Source organism: Myotis lucifugus, unplaced genomic scaffold, assembly GCF_000147115.1.
Source record: "Myotis lucifugus unplaced genomic scaffold, Myoluc2.0 scaffold_98, whole genome shotgun sequence".
Lineage (NCBI taxonomy): Eukaryota > Metazoa > Chordata > Mammalia > Chiroptera > Vespertilionidae > Myotis > Myotis lucifugus.
The window spans coordinates 2,623,896-2,643,238 of NW_005871146.1; the positions used below are offsets into that span (position 1 = coordinate 2,623,896).

Sequence of the window (19,343 nt, forward strand, 5' to 3'; positions counted from 1 at the left end):
TCTTTTTCTTCTAATCTCATGCTACCTTGTGATTTCTCCCATCTGTTGAGCAGTTCTTGAGCCCAGTGCTTGTGCTGTGAGGCAGTCACACTTCCCTGCTGTTTATGGGAATGGTTTAGAGCAGCGGTCGCCAACCGGTGGTCCGTGATGTCCAAAAGGTTGGCGACCGCTGGTTTAGAGCCCAGAATGACATATTTCCCACTTGTGCTGTATCTCAGGTCATGACTGGACTCAGCTGAGCACATAGTGTAGCTGCTGCCCATATGAGTTGACAAAAACAGCTCTATATGCTAAAGAAACATTTGCAATTTTAAATTGTGGGCAATGAAATTACTAAAAAGTGATTCCCAAAAATGAAACTTTGGAACCACCTTGATATACAGTAAATATAATTGATTTCTGAAAATCTAGCTTGTGATGATAGCTAATTTTAGGTAACTAGCTCAGGTTTCAGATTGTGATTGTGTTCAAACTGGTATTTACCACTGTAACAACTAGTTCGTAGAACATTCATGTTATTGTCAACTGTGCAATGGATAATAATAGCAGGATTTCATGTAGATTAAAAATTACCCTGCAGCTCAACCAAGAGGCCATGTTAAAATCGCCAGCATTCTGCACTAATTACTTAAGGGCTGGGCAGGAAATGGATTGTTGACTAGCAATAGCAGCTGATATGTATGGATTCTAGCCCTTCCTCAGTTAGAATTAAACCTCTCAGTACATACTCAGATCTCTTTGACCAACTTCATGGCAATTATAAAAGAATTTGAGCTAAAAATCAAAGCACACAAAAGGAACAAGTGTTTTTATCAATGCCACCTAGCAGCATATAGGAGCATATGGTCTCCCTTCTGTATTGTTTTCAGGAAAACAGAAGACATGCCTTATTGCTCTGTTTTTTATATGCCCCTCTCCTAGAATGGAATCTTCACTGTTTCCAAACTTCCAGAGAACCACATGATTTGAGTACCTGGTATTAACCTCGCTTTGACTTTAAGGCACTTTGGAGGAAGGGGGAATTCTGACTTGCCATGCTGTTTGCTTGGTTTTTGAGAACTCTAAAATTGGGTTTCCTCAGCAATTAATGAGTCCTTTCAAATGCTCTTAATGAGGAGTTGGCAAAGATAATATTTTTTTGCAAGGTCACACTTACTCTGTCACAACTACTCAACTCTGCAGGCAGTCTGAGGCAGCAGCCTAAGGACAGGGGCTGTGTTTGTAACTCTACAAAAACCAGCAGTGGGAAGGATTTGGCCTGCAGGTTGGAGTTTGGCCACCTCTATTCTAGATTCATATATCTAGTCAGTGAACTCAGGACCTCCCTCAAATCTCATTTTCCTTCTTTTAATTCTTAAGCAGTCTTATTTTTAATACTAGAGGCCTGGTGCACAAAATTCATGCACTCAGAGTGGGGGGTCCCTCAGCTGGGCCTGTGCCCTCTTGCAGTCCAGGAGCTCTTGGGGGATGTCCAGCTGACGGCTTAAGCCCTCTCCCCATGGGGAGTGGGCCTAAGCTGTCAGTTGGACATCCATAGTGCTGTCGCGGAGGCAGGAGAGGCTCCCACCACTGCCACTGTGCTTGCCAGCCGTGAGGCCGGCTTCTGGCTGAGCAGCACTACCCCTGTGGGAGCACACTGACCACCAGGGAGCAACTCCTGCATTGAGTGTCTGCCCCCTGGTGGTCAGTGTGCATCATAGCAACTGGTCGTTCTGCTATTCGGTCGATTTGCATATTAGCCTTTTATTATATGGTGTGCTTATCTTATATAATAAAAGGCTAATATGCAAATTGTCCCCTTGACCAGGAGTTCAACCAGGGGGTGGGGCTGGCTGGCCAACCACCCATGCCCCCCCCCCCCGCCCCGCCCGGCCCGATTGGAGTGCGCTGGCCGGACCTGACTCATGCATGAATTCGTGCATTGGGCCTCTAGTAACAGGATAAAAGCAACTGGGTGAGAATTGGATGGTTTTAAAAATCATATGTGTTGAATTGTTTTTCCTTGTGTGGCTCTTCCCCTCTACTTTTCTAGCCTAACTCAGTATGAACAATTGAAAGCCCATCAAGAAGCTGGAGCAGGAATCTCTCCAATGATCCTCAGTTCAGGAGAGGGGAAGGAAGTAGATATCTTACGAATGCTCACCAAGGCCAAAGATGAATATACAAAGGTGAGTTTTTGTTTGCCCTTGTGATACATAGGTAATTCCCACAGTGGGAACACATGCATTAAGAAAGTCTTAACTGCTATTCCTTCCACCAAACAAAATTATATGAAAACTAAAATCTTTGCTTTTAAGAGACTATGACTGTTTGCTTTTAAATAGATTAAAAGGTAGCCTGAGAAATCAGTAACCTTCTTATGTACAAATAGTACACAGTCAGAAGACCCCCATAAAAATAGCAACAAACTGCCCTAGCTGGTTTTGCTCAGTGATTAGAGCATTGACTTGGGGATTGAAGAGTCAAGGGTTTGATTCCTGTCAAGGGCAGGTACCTTGAGGTTGCAGGCTCAATCCCTAGTCTTGGTTGGCCTGTGCAGGAGGCAACCAATCAATGTGTCTCTCACATTGGTGTTTCTCTCTGTCTGTCTGTCTCTTCCCCTCCCTTCCACTCTCTCTAAAAATCAATGAATAAAATAGTCTCAGGTGAAATTAAAAAAAAAATAGCAACAAACTAATATAAATTCTTTGGAATAAAATGTTAAGAAACAAGCAAAACCTATATAAAGAAAACATTTAAACACTTCTGAAAGGCATAAAAATAGACTTGAACAAATGGAAATATATGTCCTGATCATAGACAAGGAGATAAAACTTCAAGTTTTTCACTTCCCCATAAATTAATCTATAAATTTAAGATGATTCCTAAACAAATACAAACTGATTTCTTTTTTTTTTCTTTCTGGGGTCAGACAAGTTGATAATAAGGTTTTTGTGGGAAAATATACAAGGAAGAATAACCAAGGGAAACCCTGGCAAAGAAAAGCCATTCTGTGTGGGAGAGAAGTGGGGAGCTTAGCTCTACCTACCTGATAGTAAGACATTAAAGCCTGAACACTTAAAACAGTGTGGTATTGGTGTTGCTGCATAAACAATCAGATAGACCAATGGGACAGATGAGAAAGTCCAAAATGAGACCCCAGTGTATATGAAATTTAGGATATGATAAAGATGAAAATTCCAAATCAGTTATTTTAATAGATTTTTAAATAAATGATGTTGGCTAACTGGTAGCCATTTGGAAAAATGCAAAATTGGATCTCTTCCTCGTGCCATATGCAAGATAAATTCCAAATGTATTGCATTTATTTTTAAATGTAAAAATAAAACTATGCAAGTACCAGGAGAAAACTTGTATGGATTTCTTTGTAGTCTCGGAAAGGGGAAATCTTCCTAACCATGACTCAAAACCCAAAAGCAATTAATTCAATTACATGAAATTTTTAAAAAAATGTGTTTCATGGTTTAAAAAAACCACAAGAAAAGGAAAAAGGTACTGACAACTAAGAAGAAATGTTTACAGCTAAATAACAGAAAGAGGGTTAATTGTCCTATTTTATAAAGCGCTTTTATAAAAATCGAGAAGTACAAGATTAACACTCTCTAGAAACATGGGCAAAGAATAAAATTAGAAAAGAAAATAAAACCTATAATTTGAAAATTAGATGAAATAAATGTACATAATTAAATATCATATTATGACATAATTACTTAGAAAAAATTAGAGTGACTTCAGAACCCCTTATTTGAACTAAATACCCTTAGTGGATTATATTTTAAGGACAGAAAGAACTACAAAGAAATTATAAACTTCATTCAGTGTCTTTGTTAGCATTGTAATTTTTCAGCTGTCATAAGATGTAATAAATGAGTACAGTTGACCCTTTAACAATGCATGGGTTAGGGATACTGACCCCATACACAGTTGAATATCCACATATAACTTTTTACTCCCCCAAGCACTTAACTAATAATCTAATATTGACCAGATGATTTACCAATAACATGAACAATAGATTAACACATATTTTGTATGTTATATGTAATATATACTGTATTCTTACAATGAAAGGATAGAGAAAAGATGTTATTATGAACAAATCACAGGGAAGAGAAAATACATGTACTGTATTTTTTTGAAATATGTTTTTATTGATTTTTAGAAAGAGAGGAAGAGAGAGGGAAAGAGAGATAGAAACATTGATAAGAGAGAGAAAAACATTGATTGACTGCCTCCCGCACACCCCCTACTGGGGATCTAGCCTGCAGCCCCGGCGTGTGCCCTGACCAGGAATCAAACCTGTGACCTCTTGGTGCATGGGTCAATGCTCAACCACTGAGGTACATGTACTATATTGAAAAAAATTGCATATAAGTGATCCACACAATTCAAATCCATGTTGTTCAAAGGTCAACTTTGTGGTCAGAATAAAACCTTTGGTGTAAGAGAAAAAATAAATTAATGTATAATGTTAAATTTTAAATGCAAATGTCTGAATTAGTTGACATTTTATTTCTTAAATATGTAGTTATTAACTTTTCCCCCTAAAAAGACCTAGAAATAAGTGACAACCCAGTAGCAATAAATACCTCTAGCCCCCAGATTATTGTTTCTAAATACTATTTCCTCATAAAAGGTTTCCAGGCTCTTTAAAGAAACTCCTAATTCCAGGATATGAAAGTCAAACAAATAAGATCATGTGGAAGAGGCACAGTAGTCAGCTTGAAGGGACCACCAACCAAAGTAACGAATTTTAACATCAACAAGAATGACTACAGCCCTACCTGGTTTGGCTCAGTGGATAGAGCGTTGGCCTGCGGACTGAAGGGTCCTGGGTTTGATTCCAGTCAAGGGCACATGCCTGGGTTGCGGGCTCAATCCCCAGTAGGCAGCTGATCAATGATTCTCATCAATAATTCTCATCATTGATGTTTCTATCTCTCTATCCCTCCCCCTTCCTCTCTGAAATCAATAAAAATATTTTTTTTAAAAAAAGAATGACTGCAGTGGATTGAAACCCACTGAATTTATAAAATCTATGAGTTCATAGAGATGAGAGAGAGCAAGCAACCAAAAATATAAAACAAAACAAAAATATAATTATTGGCTATCCTTGGAGATACTAGGACACCAGCTCCTTCCTCTGAAAATTAGTAGTTAATGAAAAATAATTAAGCATTTATTCTACCTGGCCAGTATGGACTATATTTCAGAGTAACCAAATAGTCCTTGTTGATGAGGGGAAGTTCTTCTCTATTAAAGAATCCCAAGAATTCCCCTTCTTAATGTAGATAAAGTAATAGAACTTAAAAACACTCTAGTAAAATAATTGATTCAGGCAATGATCATCAGTAATGTTCATAATATGAGAAGAATTGATGAAAGGGTTTAGGGTGCCACCACCTGAACCCATTGATCAACATAATTAAAAATTGAATAACCAGACATTTTGTGCCTCCTACTGTGATATGATGTGAAACATATAGCACCACCTTGAAATATTCTTGCCAAAAGAGTTGATTCTGAATCTAAGTCTTGAGCTTGAACTTTCTAGTTTACAGAAAATGAAAGAGAGGAAGGAGTAAGGAGCAGATAGAAAACAAATGACACCACAAGGAAACAATCAGGAAAGTCCTGAATGAAGTGGAACATACTAAAGGACAATTGGCTGAGTTTCTTTAACATGCCTTTGACTTGATTGTTGACTCCCCTTTATTGTTAGACTGTGAGCTCCTTGAGTACAAAGAACATCCCTAGTCTTCTTCCAAGTTCCTGGCACAAGACAAGTGCCAAATAAATGTTTGTTGAATGAAGGAATGAATGTGAATACAAATATGAATAAATCAGTGTCATTATTCTATCATAGGGCTTGGACAGAGATGCTTTAATTCCAGCTTTAGTCAGTAATAACTATTTCTATATTGTTTATCTTATTTCTTAAAATCTTTAAAAGGTATCCTAATGACTTGGCAACTAGTCAAATAATGAATTATACTTTATTAATTGTACTATGTTAGGCACACTATAGATTAATCTTAAAAAGTAAAATTTTACCCCCCAGGAACTTCTATTCTATGTGGCCAGTAAATAATAAATGTAAATATTGAATAAGTACTTTTTCTCCCTCTCTCCTCTCAAAAAACACACACAGACACACACACTGTACTGTTTATATTTTATAACTAAGGGCCCAGTGCATGAAATTCATGCACAGGTAGGGTCCCCTAGGCCTGGCCAGCGATCAGGGCTGATCTGTGGGGCGACTGGTGGGACCCCCGCTGACACCAACCTTGGCCGGCCTGGCGCTGCCCGCTTGCCAGCCCCACCCCCCATCACCGCTGCTGGTTGCCTCCCTCTGTGGGGTGACTAGCGGGGCAATCAGGGGCCCCCACTGGCACCCGCCTTGGCTGTCCTGGGGCCTGCGGGCTGGGGGCAGCTCCTGCGTTGAGCATCTGCCCCCTGGTGGTCAGTGTGTGTCATAGTGACCGGTCATTCTGCCATTCAGTCGATTTGCATATTAGGCTTTTATTATATAGAATGTTTTGGCACCTTAACAATCTTCTAATTGGGGACAGACTGCACCTCCCTGAGCTTGCCAGTTCTTAGAGGAAACAAAGGACCCAGCCAGAAACATGCCTTCATATGCAAACTAACTATCCTGAGCCATCCCTCCACTCTCTGATCTGTGTACACCAGGAAGCAATATTCCTCTGCCTTACTCCTACCAGGGCGGGTCAGGCAGCTAGGGACCACCCCTACGGTTAATATCCTGCTGAAATGATTCAAAGGAGATAGTCCTAGGGGGCAGAAACCCCAGCAAAAGGCTTTAGCCTTGGTTTCCCCTGCTCCTGTTCGCTCCCTCCGGACCACCGAGAGACTTCCCCATGTGGCCTGTGTGGGGGGCTGTGCCTCCTGCTTCTAGGACCTGTGAGTGTAATAAACTTTGTTTCCTGAGCCTCTCCAGTGCTGCCTCCTGTAGCTACACCTGAGTGTCTCATGAAATGACATGGAACTCACACACGCACTCATGGCTTTGGAGACGTCTCTTTATACTGTACCTACAACTTGGAATGGTTTTCCCTCATTTTGCTTGTCTTTCAGACTCTACATATCTTTCAAGGACCAGTTAAAATGCCACTTTTTACGTGGCGTTTTCCCAGATTACTTCATGCAAATTAATTATTTTTTCCATTGAACTCACCATCTATTAGTATTTAGAACTTACTTTGTTCTTTCTCAATTTTTACAGTTAAGTCAACTTCTCCCACAACAGTGTTAACTTGTTGAGGTCAAAACAATGTTCTGTTCATCATTATGCTCCCACAGATGGGTTCTTACAATGTTGACAAGAAGTGCAGATATTCAATCAAATATGTTATAGACATAATGTCAATTGCTCCAACTGTGAGGTAAACAACAGAAGAAATTATTCTTTCTGCCATTAACAGCCAGATGATGTAATGTAACTTGTATGATCATGGTACTGCTCTGGCCTAAATCCTTGTTTTCTCATTGCCTAGTATCTATGAACCTGTAGACTCTTTTTAAAAAATATTTTTTATTGATTTCAGAGAGGGAGGGAGAGATATAAACATCAATGATGAGATATGGAATTGAGCCCACAACCCAGGCAAGTGCCCTGACCAGGAATCCAACCACTGAGCCCCAGCAGCTGGGCTCAGATGATTCTTCTAACCCAATACCTTCTACTCCCACTGCCCCCTACAAATATTTTAAACTCCTACCAAACAGAATAACAATCTTGCTTCCTAAAAGTGCCTTCATGCCTTTTCCCATGCTATTCCCTCTCATTTACCTATAAAATATCATCAGTCTTTCAAGGCCCATTTCACATGTTCTTTGCCCATCATGTTACTTCTGATCCACCCACCAGATGTTTGTGCTCCTCCATTAACATCCATTGCATCTTTTTATTTACCTCAGAATTCTTCTTATGAGGAAGTGAATTTTCCATTATTGGAAGTATTCAAGAAGAGACTGAATGATTACATACTGGGGATAGTATAAAAAATTTTTTACTTCTCTGTGTGTTAAACTAAATAAATGACTTCTGAGATTTTTTCCAACTCAAAAATTTTTAAGTTCATGAAAATTCCAAAAAGTTTGAGGAGGAAACATTTTTATGCTATAGGTATATGATATTGATAAATGAAGCCTAGTGGTACCAGATACAACTTTTTATGTAAAGTTAATAAAATAATTTGAAACACTTCTTTGGGTTAATATTTTATGCTTTCTCCCTAAGAAATAACTTCCTATGAGTTTTCTGTAAAGTAGCAATGATATTAATTTGAGTGGCATCTCCTTTACCTCCTTCCCTCTTGTAGAGATGCAAATGAGCCATAAAATAACAAAGCTCAGGAAGAAAATGAACCAGACCAGACTTGTAAGCTACATAGTTAGGTCCTTACTACTCAAAAGTGGACTATTTTGAATTTTATGGTTTTAGGCAAGAATTAATTGTTCTCTTCTAGATATTTCTGAGATCTATTTATGAAATTAAAGAAATTATTAAGTGTCTTTTGATGTTCAATGAAAAAATTCAGAAACAAAAAAGAAAATAGCCCTGGCTGGTTAGCTCAGTCCGTTAGTACATCATCCCGATATGTCAAGGTGGTAAGTTCAGTCCCTAGTCAGGGCACATACGAGAATCAATCAGTGAATGCCTAAATAAGTGGAACAACAAATTGATCTCTCTCTCTCTCTTTCTTTCCGCTCTCTCTAAAATCTATATATATAAAAGCCTAAGCGACCGGCCAACCGGCCATCCAGTAGGTATGATGCACACTGACCACCAAGGGGCAGAGACTCAATGCAGGAGCAGAAACCACAGGCATGGAAACATGGAACAGCCTGATGAATCTCAGAGGGAAGGGGATGGGGGGAGGGCAGAAAGAAATTAACCAAAGATCTTATATGCATACTAGAGGCCCGGTGCACAGATTCGTGCACTGGTGGGGTCCCTCGGCCTGGTCTGTGGCGATCGGGCCGAAACCGGCTCTCCAACATCCCCTGAAGGGTCCCAGATTGCGAGAGGGCACAGGCCAGGCCGAGGGACCCCACCAGTGCACTCACAGGCTCTAGTAAATAAATAAAAATTTTAAAAGAAAAAAAATAAAAAGACCACCCTGTAAAGCCAAATACACTTTGGTTATATTTCCTTTCAGACTCTTCTCTTGGCATAGATAATATGTTTGTGTTTGTATGTGATAAATTAGAATTATGTGACATAGTTTTTGTTCTCTGTGAAGAATCCATTATACACTTTTTATAAAACTGTGATTTTTTTCCAAGTATTTTAAAGTTATTTGGGTCGGAGAAGAATATAAAATTAAACAACTGGAAAATGAGCTACAAACTATTGAGGTGGATGATGTTTAATTCTGAGAAATTTTATAGAGAGCTATTTTCATATACAAGCAAGGATTCATAGATAGGTAGACAATTGCAGTAACATAGAAAGCAATTTTACCTAGAAAAGTCCATCTGGGGTTATGCAAGCAAAAGACAGAGATATGTGCATAGTGAAGGTGGGAAAAATCTGTTTGTTTTTTCTTAGTTTAAAATTCAAGGTCCCTGAACATAGAGAGAATGAAGGAGTACAGAAGGGTCATTTGGTGGAAGTAAGCTAAGCATCCACTTTTCTTTTAAACGCAAGCAGAAGTTAAAGTCTTTCCGTGCTAAAATTTTGTAAGTGACTATGTCTTAGGCTATACTCTTGTCTTGTGTTGCTTAGCCATATCTTGAAAAGCCAGTCCTGTTGGTCCATGCCACTAATCACCATCATTCACTTCAGAAGAATTAGAAATAACATTTTATGATTCATAAAGTATTTCACATCCCATTTAATACTAGTGCCAAATCCCAATTATTTACAGAATTCTTGAAAGAAAATAATTAGTCGTTCGTACAATTCACTTTATAAACCTAAGTGAACATGGTGGTAATTGACCCACACCTCTCTATCCTTGAATTAGAAAATACAATCCAATAACTGTAAGACACATTGGGAACCTTGGGTTTCTGAGGGACAATATTGTATTTGTCACACATTCCAGTGTGAAATATTTCCTGACCCGGGGCCTTGACTGTACAATTGAAACCAACAATGCTATAGAGAGTCTGTAGTACGGAAGGGAGCGTTTTTATACTCAGTTTTATTTGTAACAAGTCAGATGCCAACATTGCTGCTGTGCTCTTTCTGTTTTGAATCCTACTATGTTGATAATTGCATGGTTGGTTAGATTGATGTATGATAATGATTCGGTATTTGAAATGATGAGGCATGTCTCGTCTCTTTCTCTGTGAAATTCTAATTTGTAGTGAGTGGTTCAGAACACTCAGATTTGAATTATTCTGTTTATCCAAAAAGTCACTTATTAAATAAAGATGATGTTAGTAATTTTTAAATCAGTAGTTTGAGTCAGCTTTACTTTTTGGTTTGTAGACCAAAAAGGGTTAGTTACTTTGATGTTGGAACTCTCCAACTTGAAATCAGTTGCTAATGGGTGAATAAAACCCTATTGCAATCCAGACATGGTATTTAAGGAATAGTTTGTGTCATTATTTATCATTAAAAATCACTAGTTTCTATATTTTTAAACTATTACTTCTTAAGTATATAGATAGCCTTTAAAGTATCCAGGTATCTAAGACCTTCTAGGTCTTGCAGGCTGATACTGTTAGTAATATTTTAGGGCACTGAATTGTGTAACTAAAAAAATAAATAAATTTTATTTATACTCAAATATAAAAGAGATTAAGAGATTTTGTTTTGTACATAAAACTCTACCAAAAAATAGCTACCAATGAAATAAAATAGAGAACAAGAAGGAAGGTATGTTCTTTTTAAAAGAATAAAGCTTCTTTTACACCAAAAAAAGCTTCTTTTACACCAAAAATACGGTTCTTTTTTCTATTTCAGTGTAAAACCTGTTCTGAGCCAAAACAGATAACCAGTTCATCTGCCATTTATGACAACCCCAATCTCATCAAACCCATTCCAGTGAAGCCCAGTGAAAACCAGCAGCAGCGCGTACCTCAGCCCAGCCAGGTACTCTGTTCTCTGCTTTTCATTATGGTGTCTGTACAAGGTTCTTGACAAACTTTCACCCAGAGGATAGTCGAGGGAGGAGGGCCTGGTCCTGTTTGAGGATCCTTTAGGGTAAATTTTAAAAAAAGAGATTTCAAATTAGAGATTCTTTTATTATTAATAATTTACTTTTCCTCAAAAGGGGTTAACATTTTTACTTTTGGCATTTACCATAATCTCTTATGGACTTGAACTCCTTACAGGATAATGTGTTTTTTTTAAAAAACCACACAAAACAAACAAAAAAACAACAAAAACAAACTAATAACATCATCAGAGTTAACAGGAATATTACCCAAGAGGCCCATATTCTGCTGAGGTTCATGGTTGGTTTCCCAAAGCAGCCAAGACAACAAAATTCAGTTTAACAATTCTGAACACTTCCTTTGTACCAGGTATAATGCCAGGCCACTGTGTGTACAGAATGGGATTCCTGTCCTAAGGAATGGTATAAAGTCCCTTTTAGACCTGATGATTTGTCATTGTATTTGCATCTCATTATGATAGCAGTTTTTGAATGAATATATACATATATGAATATATATTTCAGAATAGTAAAGCATTAACAAAATTACTAATCTATGAGCCCCATTATATTTTTTTTAAGATTTTTTAAAATTGATTTTTAGGGAGAGAGGAAAGAAAGGGGGAGAAAGAGAAACATCATTAGCTACCCCCTGCACACACCCCCACCAGGGATTGAGCTCATAACCCAGCTTGTGCCCTGACTGGGAATCGAACTGGCAGCCTTGTGGTGCATGGGATGATACCCAAGCTACTGAGCCACACGGGCCAGGGTATAAGTCCCATTTTTTATTGTAAATATAATGTGGCTGTTTCCATTTCTAGGTGTTATGCCTCATTAAAGGTTTTGGGTTTGTTTTTTTAAGGAATTGGTTTAAATTAATTTTAAAAATGAAATGGAACCAAAAGACAAAGATAAGCTAATGAAAGTCTCAAAGTCTCATATTGAATTTTTTAAAAATAAGTCTTTTCTAATTATATTTTACTTTTATTGTTTGCTTTCCATGGAAATTTGTTATTTTAATAGAGAAGTGAGAGTATGTTGTTTTGAGAATGAAGCTCCTGTTATCTTAGCCTAAGAATACAGAAAGCAACAGAAAGAGGCAGAGATAATATAGAGCAGGATTGTAACTGGCGGGGCCAAGGTAGATTTTTTGATTTGATGGTTTTTTAAAGCTACTAATATATAGTTGTCAACCAATAGTAGTTTGTACCAATTCAATGCGAACAGGAATCCTCAATTTGGGGTGCAGTGAAGAAGAAACTTTATTCAGTGCAGAATAGCCCAATTGTGGTACAGCATGGCTGTGAGGCAGCCCTGGGCCAGGCAGCACTGGGCCCAGAGCTGGACAACTCTGCTCTACTCTGTGCCAATCTGCTTTTTGCTGTGCTGGTCTGCTCTGCTCCTGTAAGACATCTTCAAGATTTCAGGTCAGCAAGGGAAACAGAGTCTTGAGTCTCCCATGGAAGGAGGAAAGTGCGCTCCCAGAGCCAGAGGGGAGCTGGCTTGTGTAGACAGAAGTCCCTGCCCCTGGTCCCTGATTGGTCTGTCCTCATGCAAATGAGGACTCCAAATCCTTGGAATTTGATTGGTCCAAAAAGTACCAATAGTGCCACTCTGGTTGGTCAGAACTACACAGCTCTGATTGGATGGGGAAAGCCTCCATCCCATTGGTCGAAATAGGATTCCAGGAACTCCTTTATAAGGGCTGGTTCAGATGGCAGAAATAGAGTGCAGGCTTTACCATGAAGTGCAATTTGTGTCAGAGGCCCCTGGGTAGAAATGGCTTGTAGGCTCCTTTTAAAAAAAATTGAGCCCTGTTAGCTATTTAGGAGGTATCTTTCTTCTCAGAGTTCACACAGTTGAAAGGATCAAGTTAGACTAACTGACATGTTTCTTTCTCACCCTAAATTTCTATAATTGTGCGAAAAGCTACCAGGAATTCTGAAATCCTCATGTTCCTGTGTAATCTCAGGATGTTATACTTTTCAGGGTTAGATGGACTTCCTGTTGAAGAGATTATTTACCTTCTGGTGTATATAATTTTGTACCATAGTGGTTCCCAATCTATCAAAGCTCATATTCCTATTTCATCATTCAACAGATACTAAAATGTAACAGCTATCTTGAGCATAGTAGGGCAGAATGCTCTGAAAATTATTGGCATTAAGGTCTCAATTTTGTGAAGTTTATTATAATTAAGTTTTTTATACTCTCTAATCCTTTATAAATAGAAGAAACTATTGATTAGGTGAATTATGTTTCATAGCCCCCATATAACCAATTGTACGTAGATCCATTTTGAGACATTTTTATTTTTTCAGACCTTAGACCCTGAACCCCAACACTTGTCCTTGACAGCACTCTTTGGGAAGCAGGACAAAGCTACATGTCAGGAAACTGTGGGGCCTGCCCAGACCCTCCACCAGCAGCAGCAAGAGAAACTTCCAATTCGGCAGGGGGTTATCCGTTCCCTGTCCTATGAGGAACCCAAAGGACACTCACCCCCCACCGAGAAGCAGCTGTGTCCAGCCATCCAGAAACTCCTGGTCAGGAGTGCAGACCTCCACCCATTGTCAGAGCTGCCTGAAAACCAGCCCTACAAAAATGGCAGCGAGCCTCCTGCTGGGGAGGACTTTACTGGACCTGTCCTCCTGGGCTCTCCCCAGAGCTTTGGGACGTCCCATCGAGTCCATGGTGCTTCCAGAACTCAGAACCTGCTGGAGAAGCTCCAGAGCACCCCAGGGGCAGTGAACAAGTACGACCCTGGTGCACCAGCACCTGCCGGCCCAGCAGCCCTGAGCTTCACAGCCCTCCCTGCTGCCACCCCTGCAGCTCCAGTAAAGGCGGTGGCTCAGCCGCCACTGGTACATTTCAATGGCTCCCTTCCACCTCAGGCACTAGGACATCAGGCTCATGAAAAAGATCAGTCCACGTGCCCCAGACAAATGCTCGCCCTTTCTGGCAGTCAGACTAGTGGTTCTGGAGTGATCTCCCCTCAAGAGTTACTGCAAAAGCTTCAGCTGGTGCAGCAGGAGCAGCAGCTGCACATGTCTAACCGGCCAGCCTTGGCAGCGAAGTTCCCTGTGCCAACTCAGAGCTCTGGAGCAGGGAAGCCCTGGGAACCCTGGGTTGACAAGACATCCAGCACGGAAAAGCAGACTCCCCTTTTCCAGGTAAATATCCACCGGGTGGGGGTTATTACTGTGATGCAGTGAAATGCAGTCAGCTTCTGTGCTCTAGGGACATAGCTGTCCTGAACAGTGTTGCAAAGCCACTTCTGTGCATCTTGTATCACCTTAACTTCCTGCCTGGAAAGAGAATCTTTGCTTTGCTTAATCTGGGAGCTTCCCTCCTTTCAGATACTTTATATGTAGAGTTAAATCTTTGCAATTTATCAGGCCTGAAGACGTGGATGTGGGAAAGAACATAGACATGGTAGGGGATCCTAATCTTCATTCTGGGATGTGAAATGTCTGACCTCCTCTTGTTACTTTAGTCTAAGTAATTGTTGCTCATGCATTTATTTAGTAAATATTTCTGAGCACTGCTCCCTCCCAGGCACTGTGCTACACATGGGTGCAGAGTGGTCAGGAGCACAGACGCTGCCTCTGCAGAGCCCCCAGGCCTGGGGCGGGGGAGACAATGGGAGAAACGTGCCATTACTCTGCCAAGGCCGCCTGTTTTAGTTTGCATCCTCTGCATAGCTTAATGAAGATGGAGAGAGGGATAAGTATGCCATGTGCCCCTCCCCCCCCCCCCCCGCCACCCACCAAAAACAAACATTTCCAGAGAGGGGAAAATATTGTAATTTTTAGAAATTGTTTATCCTTTAAGGAAGATGATCTCTATGTTCATCAGTAACTTAGAACAGAGAAAACCACAAGCTGTTCCATTGCCCATGGGTAACATCTGGAGATTGGACTGTTTTCTCATTTGGATTAGTACAAATTCATTGAAAATGCAATAGGTTTAAAAATTAGGAAGTTCTCCCTATTACATATCTCATCATTGGTTGTTTGTCATGTTTTGGCAAGTAGCCAGCAAAATCTTCCACTCTTTGAAAACCAAGATCATAAGCATGGAGCATAAGTCTTTGTGTCTGTGAGGCACTGAGTCACAGAGCTTGTGTTATTTTTTATAAAATCTCAAATCTGAGTACCTATTTCTATGGAAACAGTATTTGTCACTCATCCTTGTTTCAGTGTAATCTTGTCCCCTTTTCTCTTTGATGGTTTAGATCTGACGCTAGGAAAATTGGGGTTGATACTTGGACGTAAACGTCTGCACGCACAATTGTCTTGGCTTTCCAGTGCTCACAGGTGTGGGGCCGAGGAGCAGAGTGCACACTGTCAGCCTCACGGTGCTGGCCATCCTCCTTCGGGAGCGTCCGCCTCAGGCACCCTCCTCAGAATAGCAGTGCGATAGGTAACAGCCTGCCTTCCTCAAGGCTGGTTTCTGCCCAAAAAGATACCAAGGGAACGATTATAAAATTACAGCAGCTTCATGATCACTGGCCTTTACACCCCTCCTCGAGTTCTTATGGAGCTTTAGGATGATAATAACATTTTCTCACCTGAGTTAGAAACAGATGAGAGAGCTGTAGGCATCAGTGAGACAGGGATCAAAGTGTCACTTGCATAACTGCAAAAGCTGCTGGTATTGTATTTGTTAGCCAAGTGAGGTAGACAGACTCGCCCAGACAGACAAGTCACTGGCAGTGCTGGCATGACCAGCCCCAGGACCTGCCCCAGCCACTTGAGCACGGAAAAGCAGGAAGTGTGTGCTCTCTGCAGGCAGGCAGATCCCATCAGGAAGGACCCAGGAGAGATGGAGCCGGGAATCATGCCTCCCTCCTGGTGAGCAGTAGTGAGGAGGACCACTCGCACAGCAGTTCCTCCATAGGGACATCGAGTGGAAACGTGTGTACCTCCAGCAACTCATGTATGTTGTTGGAGCTGTAGGTCAGAGTAGTAGACAACTAGCCCCGAGGAAAAGGCCAGCAGTCCTAAATGCATGTTGCCAAGGGATGACAGTAAAGCAGAAAAATAAAGTGTTGCTCAGAGGCCAAGCACTCTATGCAGAGGGAACAACAGCCACCAGAGCGGACTGTGCCAGAGCTGCTTAGAAAGGACAAGGGAAATATGTGGGGAACTGAACAGGAATCAGTTCTCCTTGAGCTTTTCCAATTTAGTGAAATTTTGAACAATTCGGATCTAAGTTCACCGATATCCACTCTTGCAAGCGAGTGGCCTCTTTGTCTCTGTACCTGTTGTATCAATGAGTTGCTACTTACACCTGCCCTCTTTGTATGTATTTGCTCTGAGCAGGTCATCTCACCTCAGTGCATCCGTGCTACAGTTGCTCCTTCTCTGCTCATGTCCCCCATGGTGTTCACACAACCCACCTGTAGCCCATCAAAGGAGAGGGACAGTGGGCTCTTGTCCCTGGGAAGCCAGAAACCAGCTGCCGCCTCCACCAGCCTCTTCCTGCCTCTGCAGAGCCCAGAGCCCTCTGTACTCAGCCCACTTACCAAGCTGCAGCTTCAGGAAGCACTGCTGTTCCTCATTCAGGTAGGAGGGCCATCGTCTCTCTTCTTACCTCTGCCAATCCTGCTCCCCAGCTGGTTGCCACTCTGAGATAAGGCCTCAGTTAGCAAGTGCCCACATAGAACTGCCCAGGAATAAGAGAGCGATGTAACAACTCACCCTAAACCACAGTGGCTCTGTACTTGGCTGGGTGAGATTCAGAATACTAACTGCAGCTTTAGGTGACTTGACGCCTTAAGGATTTTGTAATTTGGAGGAGGACTAAGTCCTCCAGTCTGTCACCTGTCAGAAAAGAAGGAAGCAGAAACTATAATTAAGGACCGTAGATGCTGTGGGCACCCAAACCGAGAGCTCACCTCTGGGAGTAGAGGTGATGCTGTCTGCGCAGTCGCTGGTGTTTAGTGGAGAGCTCAAGCAGACTGTAGAGCAAGGAGCCGGCAGGTAGGAGAGCAAGTAATGGCTGTGATACTAGGGCTGTTTTACAAATAATTTGAAGCCTGCTAATTAGGACAGGATAGAGTGACGGGACTTCTTTGGCAGCCATGGGTTTTGTCTCTATGAGATAATAACAGCTGACACACAGAGCTGTGTCAGGCACTGTTACAATGCGTTACTTTCATTAAGTCATTGAGTCCTTATACAGCAACACTATCATTTTTCCATTTTAGAGACAAGGAAACTGAGGTCACACAGCTAGTAAATAGCAGAGCTGGGCTCCAACCCCAGTCTGGCTCCAGAGCGCTCCTTCCTGCTGCCCGCAGTGGGGGCCGCAGTAGTAACTCAGCCTCTGGGCTGTCTGCCCAGCAGAGCACATCCACAAATAAGCGGCAGGCCTTGGAAAGCGGGATGCTTTTCCCAGACTTCACACACCTCAGCTAACATCTTTAGGTACTTTTTTGATAGACAGTCTTTAAGAAAACTTTTGTGATATTTGGCTTAGAGAGCAGGCTTTTAGATGGCTTTTAGAGAGCAGGCTAGCACTTCTGCAGCTGTCTCATCTTAAGAAGAAAACGGTCTCTATTAGTAAAAACATTTTTTAAGGTGACGTATTTTAGAGAGAATGGAAGGAATTGGGCTAGAAAGTGGAATACTATCTGTTAAAGAGGGGCAACAAATGATCATGCTTTACTAGGTCACGAATATCAGGATGCCAACAGTTTCCACCTTTTAAAGCCATTTATGATAAGTTCATACGGACTTAGATAGAACATCTGAGAACAATAAAGTGAAAATATTTAAATGTTAAAGTTTCATATTTCTTCTGGCTCATTCCATTTAATCACATTGTTCCAAAGATCTCTGTGCAGGGGCCAAACTGAAAGCCTAGAGCAGTCCCTGTACAATGTTAGGCGCTGTTTCCCCCACTCTCTGCGTACATACTTTTTCCACGTTTAGACATACTTTCCTGGTGAACTGTTAGAAGTCACTAAGCAGTTTGTTTTTAGTGTTTGCCTGTTGGTAGGACACAGTAGGGACTTTGTGGTCACTTTGTAAGAAAAACAGGGATATGTAGCTCTCCTTCATTGCGTGAGAATAATGCTAACTGTGTGTGTGGGTGCCAAGAGGGAATGTGCAATGTGGGTGAGTTGCTAAAGCTTTAAAGGATTTGGGTGGGAAGCAGAAGTCTCCATCATTAAAAACAAAACCACTGATTAGACCCGTGATTCTCCATCAGCCCTTAGCCAGGCAGAAGAGCCCAGAGACTGCTGGTCTAACTGCTCTCCACTTGCCAAGGCCAGAAACTTTCCATAGCTAATGGAGAATTATACCGGCTTTGACATACCAAGGATGCACAGTGCAAGTAAAGTCTTAACTAATGCCAAAAACAAAGTATTCGCTAGCAGTCTCCTAACCAAACATCGAGAACCACTGACTTGGATCAAGTCCTTCCTATCCAGCCATCTGCTGGGGACCAACAAACCCAGGCTTCTCATGAGTGAGCCCTGTTCCATACACACATAGCTGGGCAGCCCGTCTGTGCTGTATGTGACATGCTGGCCATTGAAAAACAACAGCGGACTCATCTGGCCTGGCCTCAGCCCCACTTACCATTCACATGTGCACTTTAAAACTGCCAGCTGTTAGACAGACAGGGAGAGATGAGCATCTTGGGCTCAAAGTGCCAGGCCAGCTCCAAGACAGGGCAAGCCTTTTGTTCCTGCCCCCCAATCACATTCCTTTGGGTCTTTTGGTTTTGTTTTCCAGAATGACGACAACTTCTTAAATATAATCTACGAAGCTTATCTCTTCAACATGACACAAGCAACCATGAAAAAGACTATGTGAAAGCAAAACATTTAAGAACTGATTCTCAAGGTCCTCTAGCTCAAGGTTTTTTCCTGTTAAGTGTTGTTACCCTAAATGTTTCTGCCTTTTTATAAACAAGAAGTATGTGTAATATGAAGTAAAATGTTTCCGACTTTTTTTCAGTCAAGCTTTAAAAAAAATAAAAAATACATGCTTCAGTACACCTGGCACTAAGAATTGAGTGGATAGAAAAAGTGCTTAGCTCATATCACACAGTAAATGCCAAGCTTAGTTATTTCTTTTCTTACTATGGGCCATTTCTAGAAGAATTAGCCTCTCCATAGGGTGGGCTGTTCTGGAAACGTGGTTTCTTTTTTAATAGTTCTGGTTATACTGTGAACAGAGAGAA

The 19,343-nt window shown here is 41.2% G+C and overlaps 1 protein-coding gene across 1 annotated transcript in view; it reads left to right on the plus strand.

The window, feature by feature from the left end:
• DCP1B (decapping mRNA 1B) overlaps window positions 1-19,091 on the plus strand; it is an 85,594-nt gene extending 66,503 nt beyond the window's left edge. Inside the window, exons 5-9 of the mRNA XM_023756683.1 lie at window positions 2,033-2,168; window positions 10,946-11,074; window positions 13,463-14,314; window positions 16,469-16,711; window positions 18,893-19,091. Of these exons, the coding sequence (XP_023612451.1) occupies window positions 2,033-2,168; window positions 10,946-11,074; window positions 13,463-14,314; window positions 16,469-16,711; window positions 18,893-18,973 (1,441 nt within the window). The 3' untranslated portion in view covers window positions 18,974-19,091. The remainder of the gene's footprint in view (window positions 1-2,032; window positions 2,169-10,945; window positions 11,075-13,462; window positions 14,315-16,468; window positions 16,712-18,892) is intronic.
• The last annotated feature ends 252 nt before the right edge of the window (window positions 19,092-19,343 follow it).